The sequence below is a fragment of the Scyliorhinus canicula genome, chromosome 19 (assembly GCF_902713615.1).
Source record: "Scyliorhinus canicula chromosome 19, sScyCan1.1, whole genome shotgun sequence".
In the NCBI taxonomy this organism is placed as follows: domain Eukaryota; kingdom Metazoa; phylum Chordata; class Chondrichthyes; order Carcharhiniformes; family Scyliorhinidae; genus Scyliorhinus; species Scyliorhinus canicula.
The window spans coordinates 63994420-64015995 of NC_052164.1; the positions used below are offsets into that span (position 1 = coordinate 63994420).

At 48.6% G+C, this 21576-nt stretch overlaps 1 protein-coding gene across 2 annotated transcripts in view; it reads left to right on the plus strand.

The window, feature by feature from the left end:
• The first annotated feature begins 461 nt into the window (after positions 1-461).
• The window catches only part of ets1 (v-ets avian erythroblastosis virus E26 oncogene homolog 1), a 144259-nt gene continuing 123144 nt past the window's right edge, over positions 462-21576 (plus strand). For both annotated transcript variants that reach the window (XM_038779063.1, XM_038779065.1), the window contains exons 1-2: positions 462-578; positions 2037-2114. In XM_038779063.1, coding sequence (XP_038634991.1) covers positions 2046-2114 — 69 coding nt within the window. In that variant the 5' untranslated portion in view covers positions 462-578; positions 2037-2045. The remainder of the gene's footprint in view (positions 579-2036; positions 2115-21576) is intronic.

Genomic DNA, 21576 nt, shown 5'->3' on the forward strand with positions numbered 1-21576 from the left:
TCCCCGTGTGTGCGTGGGTTTCCTCCGGGTCCTCTGGTTTCCTCCCACAGTCCGAAGATGTGCAGGTTAGTTGGATTGGCCATGATAAGTTGCCCTCAGTGTCCAGTTACCCTTAGTGTTGGGTGGGGTTACTAGGTTATGGGGATAGGGTGGAGGTGTTAACCTTGGGTAGGGTGCTCTTTCCAGAAGCCAGTGCAGGCTCGATGGGCCGAACGGCCTCCTTCTGCACTGTAAATTCTATGTCTATGTCTATGTCCTTGTCAGCCCAAACTTAGCAACTGTCCCAATGTCGGCCAGCCAGCTCTCTGCAGCAGTAATTCTTGCGGCTGTGAGAGACTAACTTGTAACTGGACCAGTCCCGGGTGACCTCTCGCAATTCCTGTTTCAGGAAGGTTGGGATCCGGTAGGACGTGATGTAAATTACTCAGGGCTGTTAAATAGGTGGAGTCCACTCACTGTCCCTGACACTCCAGCCCCGAGGAACTGGAGATCTGCACTGAGTGACTAGCAGGCAGCGGCGTATAAAGGACTGAGAGCAGGGAATCTGGCCGCTGAAGAACCCTGACCGAAATCTCAAGGTAAATGCCGGCTGTTATTCTATTCAGTATTTCTGTGGAATTGCCACAGAATCGACGTTAAATTTGAAATGTCTCATTCTGAAACATCTTTATGGGTGTGGAGGGTATGTGCTTGGTGTTGTCAGTGAGAACTCGTCATTCTGAGCAAGATCATTCGTGCTTCAGTTCCTACAAATCTCTTTGATTTTCTGCGGGGGCTTCTGTGCATTGTATCCCAGGGTGTGGACCTACTACTGGGTAACAATCTGCACGAGTTGGTCACTGTGCACAATAGTCACTGGGAACAAATGCATTAGTCACTGCAACATCTGTATCAATCCCCGTGAAGATCACTCGACACGGTCATTGCGTGCAACATTGTAGAGCAAGAAGAGTGTGTGTACCAATGAATGCTCATCCCAGAATCCACAGGAAAGTGCATGAATCATTGTGAAAAGTTTTCTTATTGCGTACATAATCTCAATCATTATGCACAGCAATGTATAAATAACAAGAATGTGTATCGTTTATTGTGTATACATCAGTGTGCACAGGGGAATAGCCGAATCATTTGTGTACTGTGTTAATTGCTGTGTGCAAGTGTATATCAACAACTGTGTACAAAATTCAATATTAGTCAGTGTGTACGTTGCAGCATGTGTCAGTAACTCCACACCACAGTGGATACCACAATAGTGCAGGCATCACTCCTCATCTCAACACCATTCATTTCACTTGGTAGATCAGTGCCCACCTCATGGAAACCCTGTATTATAGAAATCACATTAATGACATTTTAAACATTCAACCGTTGTTAAACTGCATTTTGTGTTGGGAAATGAAGCAAGGTGGCGTGACCTGTCAAACTTTTAAGTTTAATTTTGATATAACTGTACAGGCATCCTCGGACTTATGACACAATTGGTTCGCAAAAAAGAAGTTGTAAGTCGAAACATCAGGAATCAGAACTGGTTTTCAACAGGAACAATATTATAAATGGGGCATTGGTCCCTGAACCATGGCACAATGTCCTATTTTCATTGAATAGTGAAAGGCTTTTGAGATCTTTTGCTTCATTATAATTGCCTTACAATAGTGTATCTCCCATGATATAATCGTGCTTATACTTACAAAAACACTTCTGTACTGCATCTGAGAAATCATTTGCCCTTCCTGCGGGTGGAAGGTGCAACATAATAATCAGTAAAGACAAAATTTGTTTGCTGGCATGGCACCATAAAGTTGAAACCAACATTGTAAAGTCAAAACAGGGTGTCAATGTCTAAATGTCCTAAGTGGAGTTCATTGTAACTCGAATGTCGCAAGGTTGAGGACTGCCTGTATTGAAAATTAAGAGACATTCCCTCAGAAAAAGGTATAAATGGCAATGGGAGTAAACTAGGTTAGTGTTTCCCTTCCCTGGGGAATGTCAAAGGATCCAACATTTAACAGACTCTTGCTTCTTGTGGTTTTCTGCAGATCTTGAAGATGAATTATTACCCCGAGGCAATGGCTGGAAGCTGCAGCTCCTACCCTCCACCTTACAGGGGCTTAATGGTAAGTTGTACGGACAGCCAGGCATTTGGAGCCTTGAGACGGCAGGAAATGATAAAACTGCACAACCTAAGCAGAGGTATAAGCAAAAGGAAACATTACTCATCCTGTAACAGCCCCAACATGGTCCCCCGTCAACAATCCTCTCAAATGGGTGGGGGGGGGGGGGGGGGGGGGGGGGAGAGACGAGCTTACAATCTCCCAACATATCAATAGAATGTGCATTAGGTCTGGCAAAAAAGAAACACCGAAGGAGAAAAAAACTGTGTTTAGCTGTAATGTGTTAAAGGACCAACAAAGTCAAGTATGCATTGCCATGTTTGATCTATTGACTGAATTTGGGAATTGAACAATTTACTGTACAACAAGTAGATTTGGAAGTTTGACAAAGCTTTGCCAAAGGGACATCCAGACTCAAAAAGTTATCTCCCTTCTCTCTACAGAAGCTGTCAGACCTGCTGAGATTGTCCAGCATTTTCTGTTTTTGTTTCAGATTCCAGCATCCCCAATAATATGCATTTATCTTGGAAATTTGACTATTTTGCACTTGTATTACAAATGTAAAACAGGGGCCTAAAGGTCCAATATTGGCTTTTGTGCTCTTATTCATGTCCAGAATTGTGATCCGTGTCATTTTGGGAAATGCAACCAATGTGGATGCAAATAGAGCCCAGCTGCCTGACTGAGACACGCTTTGCCAGATTTGCTTGTGTGCGGCCACGGCATACTCCATGCATGCTGTAGTTAGTTTCTCCGACTACTTGGCACTCAAATGAACAGTCCTCAAAGTGGTCACTAAATATTTTTGTGCGAAATAGAAATGTGAACACTTAGTAATTTGTGGCTGCTATTGATAATCTTCACACATTCCCCACATCCTCCGCCTCTCCTAACACCCATAGCCAGTGTTTAAACTGACTGATCTTAGTGGCCCCTGAGACCACCGATCTGTTCTATGGTGACAACTAAATTCTTTGATGCTCCATTCACTACCATGTTGATTTCTTCGATCACTCCCACAACACCATTCCCTCTGATACAGCCTCCAACTACACTTCCTTAAGGCCAAAGCATACAGTCTTGACGGGTGAATGGCTTATCTGTTCATTGTCAGATCCAGCTGAGCGACATCAAGTTCTTGCAGGCCACACCTTACCTCAGAACTATCAACTACATGAAGATTTATTTTGGAGAACAAAGGTAATCCTCACCCCATCCCAATTCATTTTTCTACCTCCCATTCCTTTCATCCTCAACTTTATAAACAAGTGTAAGAAGTTCAAGGCCTTTCGTTGTCACCACGATAGAGATCATTCAGCTGCCTCTGCTGCTTCCTTCCTTTCCCTTTGCAATCCAAGCCAAACTTCTCCACACGTGGACCCTCTGTAGTGTTTTTCTTTCTTTCATGGGATGTGGGCATCACTGGAAAGGCTAGCATTTGCCCTTAACTGGGTGGCTTGTCTGGCCATTTCAGAGGGAAATGTGGGTTTGGAATCACACGTAGTCCAGAATGGGTGAGGATGGCAGATTTCCTTCCCTAAAGGACATTAGTGAACCACAATGGCGGTCATAGTCACTATTTACTGAGGCTCACCTCAATTCCAGATTTATTCACTGAATTTACATTCCACTATTCAGTTATGGTGATGGGATTTAAACCCATGTCTCCACAGCGCGAGCCTTGGTCTCTGAATTGTCAGTGTAGGAACATTACCGCTACACCATCATTTCCCCTGCGCTTCATCCCAAATATCGGACTCTAATTCCTCTCTCAACAGCATTGGTTGTGAACCTCTATGGATTGATGCATTAAAATGGACACATATCTTTCTTTCACCACTGGCTTTTTTTTTTCCCTGAAGGATGTACACAGGTTCAGTATTTGACATGTCCACATGTATAACACTGTACTTATCCAAGGTAAACAGCGTTTGCCAATCTTGACCCAAGTCCTCAGAAAATCTAGATCTACTTATAGCAGTCAAGCATCCTCTAAAGTTCCACTTCTCTTATAACTGATCTTGGAGTTGAGCCGGAATTTCCTCCAGTTGAACATTGGCAAGAATTATGCCATTATCTCCATTATCACAGACTCCTTGCAACTATTTCTATATTCTCCTGGCTATCATTCCATTCTCCACCCATTAACATTCAGCTGATGCAAAACTCTACAGCACACACAAAACCTATCACCAGTCAATTATGTTGTTACCCAATCACGCCAAGCCTCACATTTAAAATCCTTGTCCTCATGTTTAGATCCCTTCATGACCTTGTTCCTCCCGCTCTCTACAACATCCTGCAGTGCAACAGCATCACACACATCAGCTCTGCATTTCCCCAACTCTTTGCCCTGTTGCTGGTGGCTGTGCTTTCAGCTGCTTAGGCCCCAAGCTCTGGAAATACATCCACAAACATATACACCTTTCTACCTTACTCTTGTGCTCTCTCCCCCTCTCTCTCTTTGGTTATAAGTTTTGATTTCTCTTCTTTCGCATGGTGTCCATTTGCTTCCTTACATCTCTGGTGTCCTGACAAGTTTTTTTTCATATTAACGACATTGTTTGAATTTATTCTTATTGTTTTTGTTGCTGCAGTGCACATTGTTTTAGCTGGGTTCAGAACTTTACATGATAAAGACTGAAGACTAAAAGGTGTAGATATTTAAATATGGAAATAAGCATGTGAGACTTTATTTTATTCATTAATGGGATGTGGGCATTATTGGCTGGGCTAGCATTTATTGCTTATCCCTAGTTGTCCTTGAGAAGGTGGTGGTGAGCTGCCTTCTTGAACAGCCGCAGTCACCGAGTCTCTGTGACTGTGTAACACTGTGGGATGAATCTTCATGCTCTCTCGAAGTCAGGAATAGAGGTAGGGAGAGCCTGAAAATTATCAGGCTTGCTAGTCGGTTGATCTCCCAACCATGTTCTCAATTATAGCCATAGGTTGCAGCTCAGTAAGGCTGCCCCAGGCAATTAATCTTGTTAAGAGCTAATTAAGGGAAAACAGTGAAGGCTGACAAGGTTTTTCTTCTTCAGTCTCCTGGCACAACGGGGCCAGTTTGGCTCCCTGGACATGCACATATAGTGGCAGGCCAAAGTGCCAGAACTGAGTGTTGATTTTGGGTGCATTTGGGTGCTATAGTGAGAGTTTGGTGACTGAGGGAGTATAAGGGTTCATTTTTATCTAAAGTCTAGTCTTTCTTTTATTTAGTTAATTAACTTAAAAGTTGCTGTTTGGTCTAGAAGAAGGTGAATTTTCAATCAGCTTTAAACAAAGGTTCTACTTGTATGTACTTGCAGCTGGAGCTTGTTAATTAGTTAATTAGATTAGGCCAGTTTTCAGAGGCTAGAGTCACAGTATAAATGTGAGCTAGCTACAGTGCAGACTTTGTTTGCACTGAGTGCAGATTTTGGGTGCATTTGAGTGCTATAGTGAGAGTTTGGTGACTGAGGGAGTGCAGAATTTGGGTGCATTTGAGTGCTATAGTGAGAGTTTGGTGACTGAGGGAGTGCAGATTTTGGGTGCATTTGAGTGCTATAGTGAGAGTTTGGTGACTGAGGGAGTGCAGAATTTGGGTGCATTTGAGTGCTATAGTGGGAGTTTGGTGACTGAGGGAGTGCAGATTTTGCGTGCATTTGAGTGCTATAGTGAGAGTTTGGTGACTGAGGGAGTTAGGTGAGGAGGGAGCAAGGTGCTCCTTTCATTTCATTTCCTCAAAGAGCGAGAAGGGAGCCAGGAGTTTACAGAGTGTGCAGCTGACTGGGAGCAGAGTCGGAGGGCGGAGTTCCAGTTGGTCACAGGGCAGCTGTATTCTGTAAGGTAAGAGGGGATGGAGGTTTTTGCAGTTGCATGCTCCTCTAGGATGTGCGTGGTGAGGGATACCACCGGTGTCCCCGCTGACTATACCTGTGGGAATTGCACCCAACTCCAGCTCCTCAGAGACCGTTTTAAGGAAATGGAGCTGGAGCTGGATGAACTTTGGATCATCCGGGAGGTAGAAGGGGTTATAGAGAAGAGTTACAGGGAGGTAACCACACCCAAGGTACAGGACAAGAGTAGCTGAGTTACAATCAGGGGAAAGAAAACGAACAGGCAGACAGCGCTGGGATCCCTCGTGGCCGTTCCCCTTCAAAACAAGTATACCGTTTTGGATGCTGTTGTGGGGGTGTGACCTACTGGTGGAAGGCCCTAGCGACCAGGTCTCTGGCACTGAGTCTGGCTCTGGGGCTCAGAAGGGAAGGGGGAGAATAGATAAGCAATAGTAATAGGAGATTCAATGGTTAGGGGAATAGATAGGAGATCCTGTGGTCGACAGCGAGACTCGCAGAAGGCTTGTTGCCTCCTGGGTGCCAGGGCCAGGGATGTCTCGGATCATGTCATCACGTCTTCAGAATCCTTAAGGGGGAGGGTGAGCAACCAGAAGTCGTGGTGCACCTTGGTACCAACGACGTAGGTAGGAAAAGGGGTGTGGAGGTGATAAACAAGTTTAGGGAGTTAGGCTGGAAGTTAAAAGCCAGAACAGACAGAGTTGTCATCTCTGGTTTGTTGCCGGTGTCACGTGATAGCGAGGCTAGGAATAGGGAGAGAGTACAGTTGAACACGTGGCTGCAGGAATGGTGTAGGAGGGAGGGCTTCAGATATTTGAATAATTCAAGCGCATTCTGGGGAAGATGGAACCTGTACAAGCAGACGGGTTGCATCCGAACCAGAGGGGCACCAATATCCTGGGAGGGAGGTTTTCCAGTACTCTTCGGGAGGGTTTAAACTAATTTGGCAGGGGAATGGGAACCGGATTTGTAGTCCAGCAACTAAGATAGCGATATTCAGGATGCCAAAGTGTGTAGTGAGGCAGTCGGGAAGGTAACACTGACAAAGGAGAGTACTTGCAGGCACGGAGATGGATTGAAGTGTGTATACTCCAACGCAAGAAGCATCAGGAATAAGGTGGGTGAACTTAAGGCATGGATCGGTACTTGGGACTACGATGTGGTGGCCATAACGGAAACTTGGATAGAAGGGGGGCAGAAATGGTTGTTGGAGGTTCCTGGTTATAGATGCTTCAATAAGATTAGGGAGGGTGGTAAAAGAGGTTGAGGGGGGTGGCATGGTTAATTAGAGATAGTGGGCGGGATTCTCTGACCCCCCGGGTTTAGGGTTAGGATTAGGGTTAGGGTTAGGGTCCGACCCCCGGGGGGTCGGATCATCGTCCGGGGCCGGCATCAATCCCGCCCCCGCCGTGTCCCGAATTCTCCACCCCCCGAGATTTGGCGGGGGCGGGAATCGCGGCGTGCCGGTCGGCGGGCCCCCCACGGCAATTCTCCGGCCCGTGATAGGCCGAAGTCCTGCCGCTAACAGGCCTCTCCCGCCGGCGTGGTTTAAACCACCTACCTGACCGGCGGGATTGGTGGCACGGGCGGGCTCCGGGGTCCTGGGGAGGGGCGCGGGGCAATCTGACCCCGGGGGTGTCCCCCTGGGTGGCCTGGCCCGCGATCAGGGCCCACCGATCGGCGGGCGGGCCTGTGCCGTAGGGGCACTCTTTTTCTTCCGCCTTCACCATGGTCTTCACCATGGCAGAGGCGGAAGACACCCCCTCCCCTGCACATGCGCCGGTATGACATTAGCAGCTGCTGACGCTCCAGCGCATGCGCGGACTTATGCCGGCCGGTGAAGTCCTTTCGGTCCCGGTTGGCGTGGCGCCAAAGGCCGTTCACGCCAGCCGGCGGAGTGGGAACCACTCCTGCACGGGCCTAGACCCTCAATGTGAGGGCTTGGCCCCTAAAGGTGCGGAGAATTCCGCACCTTTGGGGCGGCCCGTTGCCGGAGTGGTTCACGCCACTCCAACATGCCGGGACCCCCCGCCCCGCCAGTTATGGGAGAATCCCGGCCAGTATAACATCTGCAGAAAGGCAGTTCGAGGAGTATCTGCCGACTGAGGTAGAAGTCAGAAATAGGAAAGGAGCAGTCACCTTGTTGGGAGTTTTCTATAGGCCCCCCAATAGCGGCAGAGATGTGGAGGAACAGATTGGGAAACAGATTTTAGAAAGGTGCAGAAGTCACAGGGTAGTAGTCATGGGTGGCTTCAACTTCCCAAACATTGAGTGGAAACTCTTTAGATCAAATAATTTGGATGGGTGGTATTTGTGCAGTGTGTCCAGGAAGCTTTTCTAACACAGTATGTAGATTGTCCGACCAGAGGGGAGGCCATATTGGATTTGGTACTTGGTAATGAACCAGGGCAAATGATAGATTTGTTAGTGGGGGAGCATTTTGGAGACAGTGACCACAATTCTGTGACTTTCACTTCAGTAATGGAGAGGGATAGGTGCGTGAAACAGGGCAAGGTTTACAATTGTGGGAAGGGTAAATACGATGCTGTCAGACAAGAACTGAAGTGCATAAGTTGGGAACATAGGCTGTCAGGGAATGACACAAGTGAAATGTGGAACTTGTTCAAAGAACAGGTACTACGTGTCCTTGATATGTATGTTCCTGTCAGGCAGGGAAGAGATGGTCGAGTGAGGGAACCATGGTTGACAAGAGAGGTTGAATGTCTTGTTAAGAGGAAGAAGGAGACTCATTAAGGCTGAGGAAACAAGATTCAGACAGGGCGCTGGAGGGATACAAGATAGCCAGGAGGGAACTGAAGAAAGGGATTAGGAGAGCTAAGAGAGGGCATGAAAAATCTTTGGCGGGTAGGATCAAGGAAAACCCCAAGGCCTTTTACACATATGTGAGAAATATGAGAATGACTAGAGCGAGGGTAGGTCCGATCAAGGACAGTAGCGGGAGATTGTGTATTGAATCTGAAGAGATAGGAGAGGTCTTGAACAAGTACTTTTCTTCAGTATTTACGAATGAGAGGGGCCATATTATTGGAGAGGACTGTGTGAAACAGACTGGTAAGCTCGAGGAGATACTTGTTAGGAAGGAAGATGTGTTGGGCATTTTGAAAAACTTGAAGATAGACATGTCTCCCGGGCCTGACGGGATATATCCAAGGATTCTATGGGAAGCAAAAGATGAAATTGCAGAGCCATTGGCAATGATCTTTTCGTCCTCACTGTCAACAGGGGTGGTACCAGGGGATTGGAGAGTGGCGAATGTCGTGCCCCTGTTCAAAAAAGGGAATAAGGTAACCCTGGGAATTACAGGCCAGTTAGTCTTACTTTGGTGGTAGGCAAAGTAATGGAAAGGGTACTGAGCGATAGGATTTGTGAGCATCTGGAAAGACACTTCTTGATTAGGGATAGTCAGCACGGATTTGTGAGGGGTAGGTCTTGTCTCACAAGTCTTATTGAATTCTTTGAGGAGGTGACCAAGCATGTGGATGAAGGTAAACCAGTGGATGTAGTGTACATGAATTTTAGTAAGGCATTTGATAAGGTTCCCCATGGTAGGCTTATGCAGAAAGTAAGGAGGCATGGGATAGTGGGAAATTTGGCCAGTTGGATAACGAACTGGCTAACCGATAGAAGTCAGAGAGTGGCGGTGGATGGCAAATATTCAGCCTGGAGCCCAGTTGCCAGTGGCGTTCCGCAGGGATCAGTTCTGGGTCCTCTGCTGTTTGTGATTTTCATTAATGACTTGGATGAGTGAACTGAAGGGTGGGTCAGTAAATTTGCAGACGATACGAAGATTGGTGGAGTTGTGGATAGTGAGGAGGGCTGTTGTCGGCTGCAAAGAGACATAGAAAGGATGCAGTGCTGGGCTGAGAAGTGGCAGATGGAGTTTAACCCTGAAAAGTTTGAGGTTATCCATTTTGGAAGGACAAATATGAATGCGGAATACAGGGTTAACGGTAGGGTTGTTGGCAATGTGGAGGAGCAGAAAGATCTTGGGGTCTATGTTAATAGATCTTTGAAAGTTGCCACTCAAGTGGATAGAGCTGTGAAGAAGGCCTATGGTGTGCTGGCGTTCATTAGCAGAGGGATTGCATTTAAGAGCCGTAAGGTGATGATGCAGCTGTACAAAACCTTGGTAAGGCCACATTTGGAGTCTTGTGTGCAGTTCTGGTCGTCTCATTTTAGGAAGGATGTGGAAGCTTTGGAAAAGATGCAATGGAGATTTTACCAGGATGTTGCCTGGAATGGAGAGTAGGTTTTATGAGGAAAGGTTGAGGGTGCTAGGACTTTTCTCATTAGAACAGAGAAGGATGAGGGGCGACTTGATAGAGGTTTATAAGATGATCAGGGGAATAGATAGAGTACGAAAGGGAAAATGCTGGAAAATCTCTGCAAAGAGTCATCGGACTTGAAATGTTAGCTCTTTTCTCTCCCTACAGATGCTGCCAGGCTTGCTGAGATTTTCCAGCATTTTACCTTTCGTTTCAGATTCCAGCATCCGCAGTAATTTGCTTTTATTCATTGAATAGATAGAGTAGACAGTCAGAGAATTTTTCCCCGGGTGGAAAAAAACCATTACAAGGGGACATAAATTTAAAGTGAATGGTGGAATATAAAGGGGGATGTCAGTGGTAGGTTCTTTACCCAGAGAGTAGTGGGGGCATGGATTGCCTGTGGATGTAGTTGAGTCGGAAACATTAGGGACCTTCAAGCAGCTATTGGCTAGGTACATGGATTACGGTAGAATGATGGGGTGTAGATTAATTTTTCTTAATCTAGGACAAAAGTTCGGCACAACATCGTGGACCGAAGGGCCTGCTGTGCTGTATTTTTCTATGTTCAAACTCTAGGCAGGCCTAACCTAGTGAATCTCCTCTGCACACCCTCCAGCGCCAGTACGTCCTTTCTCAGGTAAGGAGACCAAAACTGAACACAATACTCCAGGTGTAGCCTCACTAACACCTTATACAGTTGCAGCATAACCTCCCTAGTCTTAAACTCCATCCCACGAGCAATGAAGGACAAAATTCCATTCGCTTTCTTAATCACCTGTTGCACCTGTAAACCAACCTTTTGCGACTAATCCACTAGCACACCAGGTCTCTCTGCACAGCAGTATGTTTTAATACTTTATCATTTAAATAATAATCTCTTTTGCTGTTATTCCTCCCAAAATGGATAACCTCACATTTGTCAACATTGTATTCCATCTGCCAGACCATTCACTCAAACTATCCAAATCCCTCTGCAGACTTCCAATATCCTCTAAACTTTTTTCTTTACCACTCACCATAGCGTTGTCTGCAAACTTGGACACATTGCACTTGGTCCCCAACTCCAAATTATCTATGTAAATTGTGAACAATTATGGGCCCAACACTGATCCCTGAGGGACACCACTAGCTACTGATTGCCAGCCAGAGAAAGACCCATTAATCCCCAATCTTTGATTTCTATTAACTAACCAATCCTCTATCCGTGCTACTACTTTACCCTTAACGCCATGCATATTTATCTTTTTCAGCAATCTTTTGTGTGGCACCTTGTCAAAAGCTTTCTGGAAATCCACATGTACCCCATCCATTGGCTCCCCGTTATCTACCGTACTGGTAATGTCCTCAAAAAATTCCACTAAATAAATTAGGCACGACCTGCCCTTTATGAACTCATGCTGCATTTGTCCAATGGGACAATTTCCATCCAGATGCCTCGCTATTTCTTTGATGATAGTGTCCAGCATCTTCCCTACTACCGAAGTTAAGCTAAGCTATGATTACCTGCTTTCTGCCGACCTTTTTTAAACAGTGGTGTCACATTTGCTAATTTCCAATCCGCCGGGACCACCCCAGAGTCTGGTGAATTTTTGTAAATTATCACGAGTGCATTTGCAATTTCCCCAGCCATGTAGTCAATGGGATTGTTGGGTCATTTTGTATGATATCAACAACTCACGTATGACAGTTCCTCTGGGTTGGGCCAGTGAACCCTCACCTGTGCACCGTACGCCAACCTTTAGGTCGGTTACTGATCTGTCATTGGCCAACTGCACATCCTTCAGGGCCCGCTCCTCATTGGAGATGAGGACCCTGATGTCCAGCACCCACCACCCGTCTGGGCCCTCTCCCAACTGATGTGGGCCAACCTCTCCTGAGTGGACACAGAGGGGGCATTGTTAGCCACACTCGTCATTCATCGCGGTGGTAGGGGAGCGGGATCAGAGGGCCAGGGTGTTGGAGGGAGTGGAATGGGGTGTATGGGGGAGTGGACAGCACTGCTGGATATGGGTGGGCCGAGGGTCAGAATGGTGCTGGGTTCGGGCAGTGCCAGGCGCGTACTTGTGGTGGGGGGCAGGGAGGCCTGGTTTAAACCCATGCGGCTTGGTGGAGGTTGTTGATCTTCTTGCGGCATTGGGTGCCGGTCCTCCTGGCCACACTCCCCGAGCTGACGGCCGCTGTCAATTCCTCCCAGGTGGCACTGGCTTATCCTCTGAGACCCTCGGGGGAACAAGCCATCCCCGCTGGCCTCTACCACATCCAGTAATCTGCCCAGTTCGACACCCCTGAATCGTGGAGCTGGTCTTCTTGGTGGCATGGTTACGAGCCACGCGTTGACTGTGCAGGATCGGTTTAAGTGCTGCTCTCCCTTGTTAGCAGGGTGATCACAGTCCCAGCAAATCAGCCGGAGGACCATCATTTGCAGCGTGAAGCCCATAAGGCCTCGTTCAGTGGGCCCATTGATGTTTTATAGCAGTGGTGGTCTTGCTGGTCCAAGCAGCGGGAAGCTCGCGTCAGTTCCCGCTAGCTACCTCACTTAGAAACCTTTTGGTTAAATCGTGCCATGAGTCATTTTCTGGGGGCTTCTGGAGTTTCTCACAGATCAAGCCTATACCTACAGTGAAATTTATCGACTGTTCACGGTGGAGGAATATTCCCGTCCCACTGACGTTGATGGGTTTCCCGGCAGCAAGGGGTGCGGCCAATGGGAAGTCCCATTGACAACAGCCAGGTCAGAAAAGTCTTCACTGCCAAGAGGGTTGCTCGATAAATTCCGCTCTTGGAACTTGTTCCTGCAGTCGGGAACTAAACCTGCCAGCCAGATCGGGTCCTCAGACATCGGTGCGTTGTTTTGAAAGGGTGCCCTGATCTCAAAGTGAGCTTGAGGATCCCCCCCCCCCCCCCAACCCATGGGCAATGTGACCCCTGCAGACATGAGCATCACCTCCCCCTCACCAGTGTTAGCACACCTCGTTATGAGGTCGCTGAGGGATCCCCGCCCCCAATCTTTCGGGCCTCCCTCTTTCATTCCCACTCCTTTCAGGCCCACCCACTTTTTATGGACCCCACCCAAATTGGCACCTGGGAACTGCCCTGACATCCTGGCAGTGCCACATTAGCCAACCCTGTCCCCAATCACCCATGGGGCTCCAACGGACTCCGGGAATAGACATCACACCTGGTCTCTGCTTGTGGAGCCCAGTACTAGTCGGCAGCTGGGTGAGGCATTGCCAGTGCATTCAGTAACGCCTGAGAACCAGGAGAACGCGGCCTCAACCCGACCACGCATATTTAGATGAGCCGAATAGATTACTTAAATGATCACGTCCGACGAGGGCGTGATCCATATTACGCCGGGAGACATGGGTCGGGTGACCCCTCCATGGCTTTGCGATTGTCACAAAGCCTATTTTGGGCCTCTCCCGCGATGCTCCCAGTGCAACGGGATCGGCACCAGGTGGAAATTGGTGTGAAACCCAGTGTGTGCAACTGGATATGTGCATGTGCACATATTTGAGGGACTGCCTGGAAGAGTTTATTATACCAATAACACGTCAGGGGCCCGCAACCTCCGATCTCTGGGGAATTGTATTCAGGACGTGTCCCAAAGATGTACTGCCCCCCCCCCCCCCCCCCCCCCCCCCCAACCCCTGGAAGTCCCCCCTCCCATCCCTGGAAGTCCTCAAGTACGGATTGCATGGTAATTGCCCGGGAAGTTCAAACATCTGTTGGGAAATTATTCTGCACTGGGAACCATTGGATACCCTGATTCAAAACATAGACTTCAGATGGTTCCGATCCTCTGACAGGAATAGCTACTCTGAAAAAGAATTTAAAACATTTCTCACTCCTGGGTAACTATAGCACTGGATCTCCTGATTATACTCCCTGTGGGACCCCTCACTAACCTCCATCCCCTCCCAAGCCCCGATTACTCCAATGACCACCTAATCCCGTCCGCAACTGGCCACCCTCTTCCTGCCCTCCCGATCACCTATCTTACACCTTTACCTTATCCCAGGCTTTTCAAGGTGACTGTACCATTAAATCTACCTGCTTCACAGTAGCTAGCGCCGTAAACCAAAGGTTGTACCTACCTTTCCCCCAATGCTACTGCACTGGAAAGAAAGCCATGGAAACCCATTGCACTGCACCTTCCCCACCTGGCCTGAGTTGGAAGGTCAGGCGAGAAAGGTTCAGGTGCATTTCAGTGTAAGTAAATAGGAGTAGAGTGACTGTCAATCATGCAAGTTCTAGTCCAGGGTCTGAGAGGCAGGTACTTCTGACGAGGAGGGATGAGCTTTAATGGCCGAGTTGAGGTACTGGAGGGATGAGCTTTGGTGGAAAATTGAGAGTAATAGAGGGGTGGGCTTTAATAACACAGGTAGGATATATTGGAGGGATTCATTTATTTTTATCTTTTGAACTTCTTGTGCTGCAAGGGGTATTGTCCATAGAAAACCTTTGCCACAACCTTATTTTGTTTGCTAAGGAGGAAACTTGGGAGAAGACTGCACCGTTCTCATCAGATTGTGGGCAGTTAGTTTCTTTTCACGGGATTTGTGCTCTGCGTTGGAAACGTTTTTATGAACGTGGTATCTCTACAAAATGTCTCAAAAGGCAGCTGTTTTTTTTTAACATTCAATCACAAGATGTGGATGTCACTGGAAATGCTTGCATTTGTTGCATACCCCAAACATCCCTTGAGAAAATGGTGGTGGGCTGCCTCCCTTGAGTGGCTGGCTGGGCCATTTACAAGCATGCAAATTAGGAGCGGCAGAAGGACACTCAGTCCCTCAAGCCGACCCTGTCATTCAATAAGATGTGATTGCGGCCTCAACTCCACATTCAGCCAACCCCCCATTGGCCTTTCAGAGGGAAGCTAGACTCATTGCTGTGCATCTGGAGTCACCTGGATCAAGTAAGAACGGCCTTTCCCTCAATTAATGAACCAGATGTGGCTTTTACCGCCATCAGTCGTTTCATGGTCACCATTATTGATATTAGATTGGAATTGCAGAATTTCATTAATTGAATTTAAAACCCTACAGCCATATTTGGCTGGGATTCGAACTCATCATGCCTCTCGGATGAATTCTTTCAGGCCTTTCGACCAGTATAGCCACTACATTTCTCTGGCTTTACAGTGAGCTCTCATGGCTGTGCAGACGCAGGGCAAGCAGAAATTTTAAAGCTGAATTCTGGGTCTCTGGTAAGGTTCAGTAGGAGGGGGAAGAAAGAACCTTTTTACACATGACCCTATTAATGAAGACATGGTGGGTGGGCATTTTCAATGAAAGTTCATTAATTAGAAGGTGAAAGTGTGCCTGGATAATTGAAATGGTTTAATGATGTTGCTGGAATACCGCTTTCTTCATTCGGCTTCGCTGTGGTTAGAACAGAGATTGGTCAATGCCAGAAGCAAATAGGAAAGAAACAGCGGATGCCAGCCACTGTGTCTGCTGATCAGTGATAAACCTCTCTGCCTCAGGCTGCCACTCACTTCTCTGTGCATTGATGCATTGAACAACTCGAGTTATTTTTATACAGTACCAGAAATTCAACTTTAATACCAAGCCTATTGGAGGATTTCTCAGCTGAGGGCACTATTTTTTTTTTAATTTAGAGGACCCAATTAATGTTTTTCCAATTAAGGGGCAATTTAGCATGGCCAATCCACCTAGCCTGCACATCTTTTTGGGTTGTGGGGCGAAACCCATGCAAACACGGGGAGAATGTGCAAACTCCACACGGATAGTGACCCAGAGCCGGGATCGAACCTGGGACCTTGGCGCCGTGAGGCCGCAGTGCTAACCCACTGCGCCACCGTGCTGCCCAGCTGAGGGCACTATTAATGCTAGCTATGTTCAGAAGGAGCGCTGCCATCTATATCTGTGGAATTGTTAGTAATCCTCTGATCCAAGGGGCGGTACGGTGACGCAGTGGTGAGCACTGCTGCCTCATGGTGTTGAGGACCTGGGTTCCATCCCAGCCCCGGGTCACTGTCCGTATGGGGTTTGCACATTCTCCACGTGTCTGCATGGGTCTCATCCCCACAACCCAAAAAGATGTGCAGAGTAGATGGATTGGCCAAAACTAAATTGACCCTTAATTGGAAAAAAAAGAATTGGATACTCTAAATTAAAAAAAAAGTGATCCTCCGATCCATGTCATTGGATTGATTTGCTCAATACGCTGCCGAGTTAATTGGCTGCGAACACATTGACTCTTCATTCTGAGTTTGAGAACGATAAAGTATTGCAATATAACAGTAAATCATTGTTCAGCCCTTGGGCATTGAAAATCATTTTGCAGATTCTACAATATGTGTAATAATTTATAGAAAAGAGCACTTTTTCATGTCCTGAATTTTACACGACCCCTGCCGGCAGATGTTTAGGTGGGTGCTTGGGGGGTGGGTGGGAGTGGGGAGGGGGTGGAAGCGTGAAATTGAAGGGATCAAATTCCTTCTGGGCTCCTGCGTGCCCCGGCCATACAGTGATTTTCCGCTCAGGTGGACAAGGCCATTTATTAGCCACTTAAGGGCTGTTTCCCCCTAAGCCTCAACCTTTAGTCTGATGGGAGGATTGTGTGGGGGAGGAAGACCAAAAGTCACAAGAATTACATTTCAGACGAGGTTAGCGGAGGGTGAGGGATGCCTTCTAAAGTCAGGCTTAAGGTCCGGTGGCCTACAGACCTCCCAGGTCTGTACCGTGGGCAGCATGGTAGCATTGTGGATAGCACAATTGCTTCACAGCTCCAGGGTCCCAGGATCGATTCCAGCTTGGGTCACTGCCTGTGCGGTGTCTGCACATCCTCCCCGTGTCTGCGTGGGTTTCCACCAGGTGCTCCAGTTTCCTCCCACAGTCCAAAGATGTGCAGGTTAGGTGGATTGGCCATGATAAATTGCCCTTAGTGTCCAAAATTGCCCTTAGTGTTGGGTGGGTTTACTGGGTTATGGGGATAGGGTGGAGGTGTTGACCTTGGGTAGGGTGCTCTTTCCAAGAGCCGGTGCAGGCTCGATGGGCCGAATGGCCTCCTTCTGCACTGTAAATTCTATGATAATCTATGATCCCCTTTGCCTTCTTTAACCCCAACCTCCTCTGACCTTCCCAACTCTCCCTGCCCTGGCATCCAGTGACAGCCTGACAGGAGGCCCAGGGATCTGCAACATCAGAGTCCCTGCGGCCTCACCTGAATACGATTTCCCCAGATGAAGGGCGGGGCTACCCCCCTTTTCCTCGGACTGCCGGGACTGCTGCGGTACGTAGCACAGTGGAGGGTGGCACGATATCACAGTGGTTAGCACTGTTGTTTTACAGCATCAGGGACCCGGGTTCGATTCCTGCTTGGTTCACTGTCTGTGCGGAGTCTGCACGTTCTCCCCGTGTCTGCGTGGATTTCCTCCGGGAGCTCCGGTTTCCTCCCACAAGTCCTGAAAGATGTGCTTGTTCGGTGAATTGGACACTCTGAATTCTCACTCGGCGTACCCGAACAGCAGCAGGAGTGTGGCGACTCGGGGATTTCCATAGTAACTTCATTGTAGCATTAATGTAAGCCTACTTGTGACACTAATAAAGATTATTATTATATAAATACACCTGCCCGGGTGTGAGCCAGGCGGGGAGACCCTTCGGGGAGCAGGAGGAGTGTATAGGTAGGTGAATAAAACCAAACTTTTCTACAGTGATCGCTTCTGAGTGGTCGCTTGCCTGAGACTTTACAGATCCCTTGAACGTGCCTGGATCTCTGGTGCCCAGACTGAGGCCCTAACATCCAACTGCATTTCTTCTTCTGTCCACTGCAGTGTTGTGGCTGCTGGCAGCTCTCTTAAAGTGGAACTTCCGCAGAACTAAAGGACGGAAGTCCTGTCTGGAGCCACTTAACACTCATTTAAATGAAATCTCAGCAGGTCACGAAAATTCGAATCCATGGGTGGGATTCTGTGATCCTGAGACTCAGTGTTGACACCGTCGGAAACGGCGTCACGTTTCTCAACGGCATCAAGACGGCCTCAGGATCAGCAATTGTGGCCCCAACAGAGGGCCAGCATGGCACTGGAGCGGTTCACGCTGCTCCAGTTGCTAATCCCGGCGTCAAATGAGCGCCGCGGGATCCACGCATGCACAGTGGCACCGGCGCCAACCCACAAATGCACAGTGGCACCGGTGCCTACGTGTGCTTGCGCAGTGGCTTCCTTCAATGTGCCGGCCCCGACGCAACATGGCGTAGAACTACAGGGTCCGGCACGGAAGAAACGAGACCCCCTGCCAGAGAGGCCAGCCCACTGATCGGTGGGCCCCGATCGCGGGCCAGGCTACATGGGAGGCCACCCCCCGGGGTCGGACCCCCCCCCCCCCCCCCCCCCCCCCCCCACAGGCCGCCCTCGGACCCTTCAACGCCGAGGTCCTGTCGGCTGAGAGCAGGTATCGATGGGGCCGGCGGGACTCGCCGGTTTTACGGTGGCCGCTCGGCCCATCCCGGGCCGAGAATCAGCGGGCCGGCCGCATAGAGCTGCCCCCGACCGGCGCTGTGCCAACCACGCCGGTGCCAATGGCGGCGATTCTCCGCTCTGGGGAGAATTGCGAGCCGGCCTCGGGGCGACGTGTCGAAGAATCCCGCCCCATATCTCTCAAACATCAAAATGCTTTATGTGTAGTGTATTTCTTTGAAACGCAGTGATACTATTTCGGCAAATGGAGCAGAAATTATGCAAACAGCAAGATCTTATAAGTATCAATCAGATGAATGAGCAGATAAAATGTTTGTTGGGTTTTGATTGAAGGATGAATGTTGGTTAAAACACTTGGAGAACACAGGAATTTCACTGTCTACTGAATCACCAGAAAATGCCTCATTTATAGCATAGTGCAGTACCGCTGGCAAAGGTGATGCAAGGACTGTACTGGTAGAAGCATGAGAAAAGACAGTGCAAGTGAATGTAGAGAACTAAGTAAAGATGGGAGATGGTGTAGTGGCAATGTTACTGGACTTCCAGGCTATTGGATTTAAATCCCACCCAACAGCTGGTGGAATTTTTTAAAAGTTAATAAACCTGGACTACAAAATTATTCTCAGTGACAGTGACTACGAAACTATTGTTGATTGGCATAAAAACTATCAGGACTTCCGGTGGCGACATGTAGGTGGAGGTCGTACGTTAGGTGGCTCCTGTTAGAATCTTTGGTTTTTGGACTTTTATGCTCGGTTTCAGGGATAGGTTTTGAATGAACTAGTGTGGCAAGTCATAAGGAGTTTGGGGAATGTTGAAGACCCAGAAGAATGTCCTGGAAAGAAGGGGGCGAGCGAAAGTCTGTCGGGGAGTGTTGTTGTGAGTCCCACAGGAAGAAAGATGTTGTGGACTGCGTCGTTGCTCCCATCACGGTTGAGACTCTGACCGAGGTGAGTTTGAAAGGCTGTTTACCAAGCATCTGGCCGTGCTTCGGAGGGAGATGACAGCTTCGCTTAACGTGTGGATGGAGGAGGCGATTGCCCAATAAAAGTGGCAGTGACAAAGACTTCGGTTGAGATACGGGAGCAAGTAGAGAAGTTGAAGGGAGTGGAGGAGCTACTGTCGCAACACAGCGATCAGTTCATCTCGATGGATGAGGAGCTGCGGAGGGTGGTGGAGGTCAACAAAGGACTTAGAGCTAAAGGGAAGGACCGGGAGAACAGGTCGAGCAGGCAGAATTTGAGGACCATGGGTCTGCTCAAGGGGGTGGGGGGCCCAAGGCCAACCGAGTACCTTGTAAAGATGTTTTTCGAGTTGATGAGGAAGCGGGAAGAACCCTACCACCATGAGTTGGTCAGGGCACATCGGTTGCTCAGGCCGAAGCCTGAAGCGAATGAGCCGCCAAAGTGGGGTTCTCGTTTGCTTCCACAGCTATCATGTGAAGGAGAAGGTCTTGAGCTGGTCGAAACAGAGTTGTGAAATGAAGTGGGAAGGCGTTGGTATACGCATATACCAAGACGCGACGGCGGAGTTGGCGACCATTTGACGGGTGAAAGAGGCACTGTACGGCAGTGGAGTGATGTTCGGAGTGGTGTACCCAGCGAAGCTGAGAGTGACACACAACTCGAAGGACTTTTAATTTGAAGCGTCGGAGGCGTTCATTCAGGCTGAAGGATTGGGAATGAGATGAGAGTTGGGCTTTGGACTTGTTGGTGGGGACGGGAATGTTTTACTTTTTGAGCGTTTTTCCCTTGGATGAGGGTTTTTGTTTCTGTCTCTTAAATGGGAGTTGGGGTTATTTACACGTGTTCTTCATTTTCCTTATGTGTGTGGTTCCTTTGTGGGTTTGTTTTGAGGGATGTGAGGTTATGGACACGTGGTGCCGGGTCACTGAGGATGCGGTTGGGAGAATGGGGGCTCTGACAGGAGTCACCACTCCAGCAAACAAAGGTTGGCTAGTGAACGGGAGTGTGGTATGTGGAGGGGCCGTGGTCATTGGAGCCTGGTCATACAGGGTTCGATGGATCTGGGAGGTGTGAATGGTGGGGGAAACTATCAATACTGGGTGAGGTGTCTGCAAGAGGAAATGGATCGGGGGGGATTCCAGGAGGGGAAGCGGCCAACGGTAATAAAAGGATGGGGCAGGTCCGACAGGATAGGCGGGGCCTGGGGCAGTGGTGATGACGGATAGGAGTGACGGGGGAAGGTGGTGAGAGTGACTCCCAGTCAGAATGGTGATGTGGTTCGTAAGAGGGTGAAAAGTGAAAAGAGCAAGAGTTTTTTGCCCATTTAAAGAGTTTAAAAGCTGATGTGGTGATGCTGCAAGAGACACTCTGAGGGTGAAGGACCAGATGAGGCTTAGGAAGGGCTGGTTGAGCCAGATGTTTCATTTGGGTTTAATAGTCGGGCTTGAGCAGTGGCGTATTTGCTGGGTAAGTGGGTAAGGTTCCAGATGGAGAAGGTGGTGGCGGATCAGGGGGGAAGATTGTTACGTGTGCACTGGAGGGGAGGTTGGTGGCGTTGGTAAACCCATATGGCCCCAATTGGGATGATACGGGGTTTGTGAAGAGAACGTTGGCTGCCATTCCGAATCTGGGTATCCATGAGTGGACAGTGGGGGGGGGGGGAAGGAATTGGAACACAGTGCTGGAGCCGAGGGTGGACAAGTCCCAGCCATGCTTACTGACCACGCCGGATGGAGGGAGGGTGGTTTGGGACACGGGGGGGAGGGCAAAGCATTGGCAGGCCTCATTAGGGAGATGCAGGGGGTTAACCTAAGGAGATTTTTACACCCGAGGGGTCAGGAGTATTCATTATTCCCCCCGGTACACAAAGTGCTCTCAAGGATTGGCTTTTTTGTGTTAAGGAAGGCGATGTTAGCCAGAGTTGAG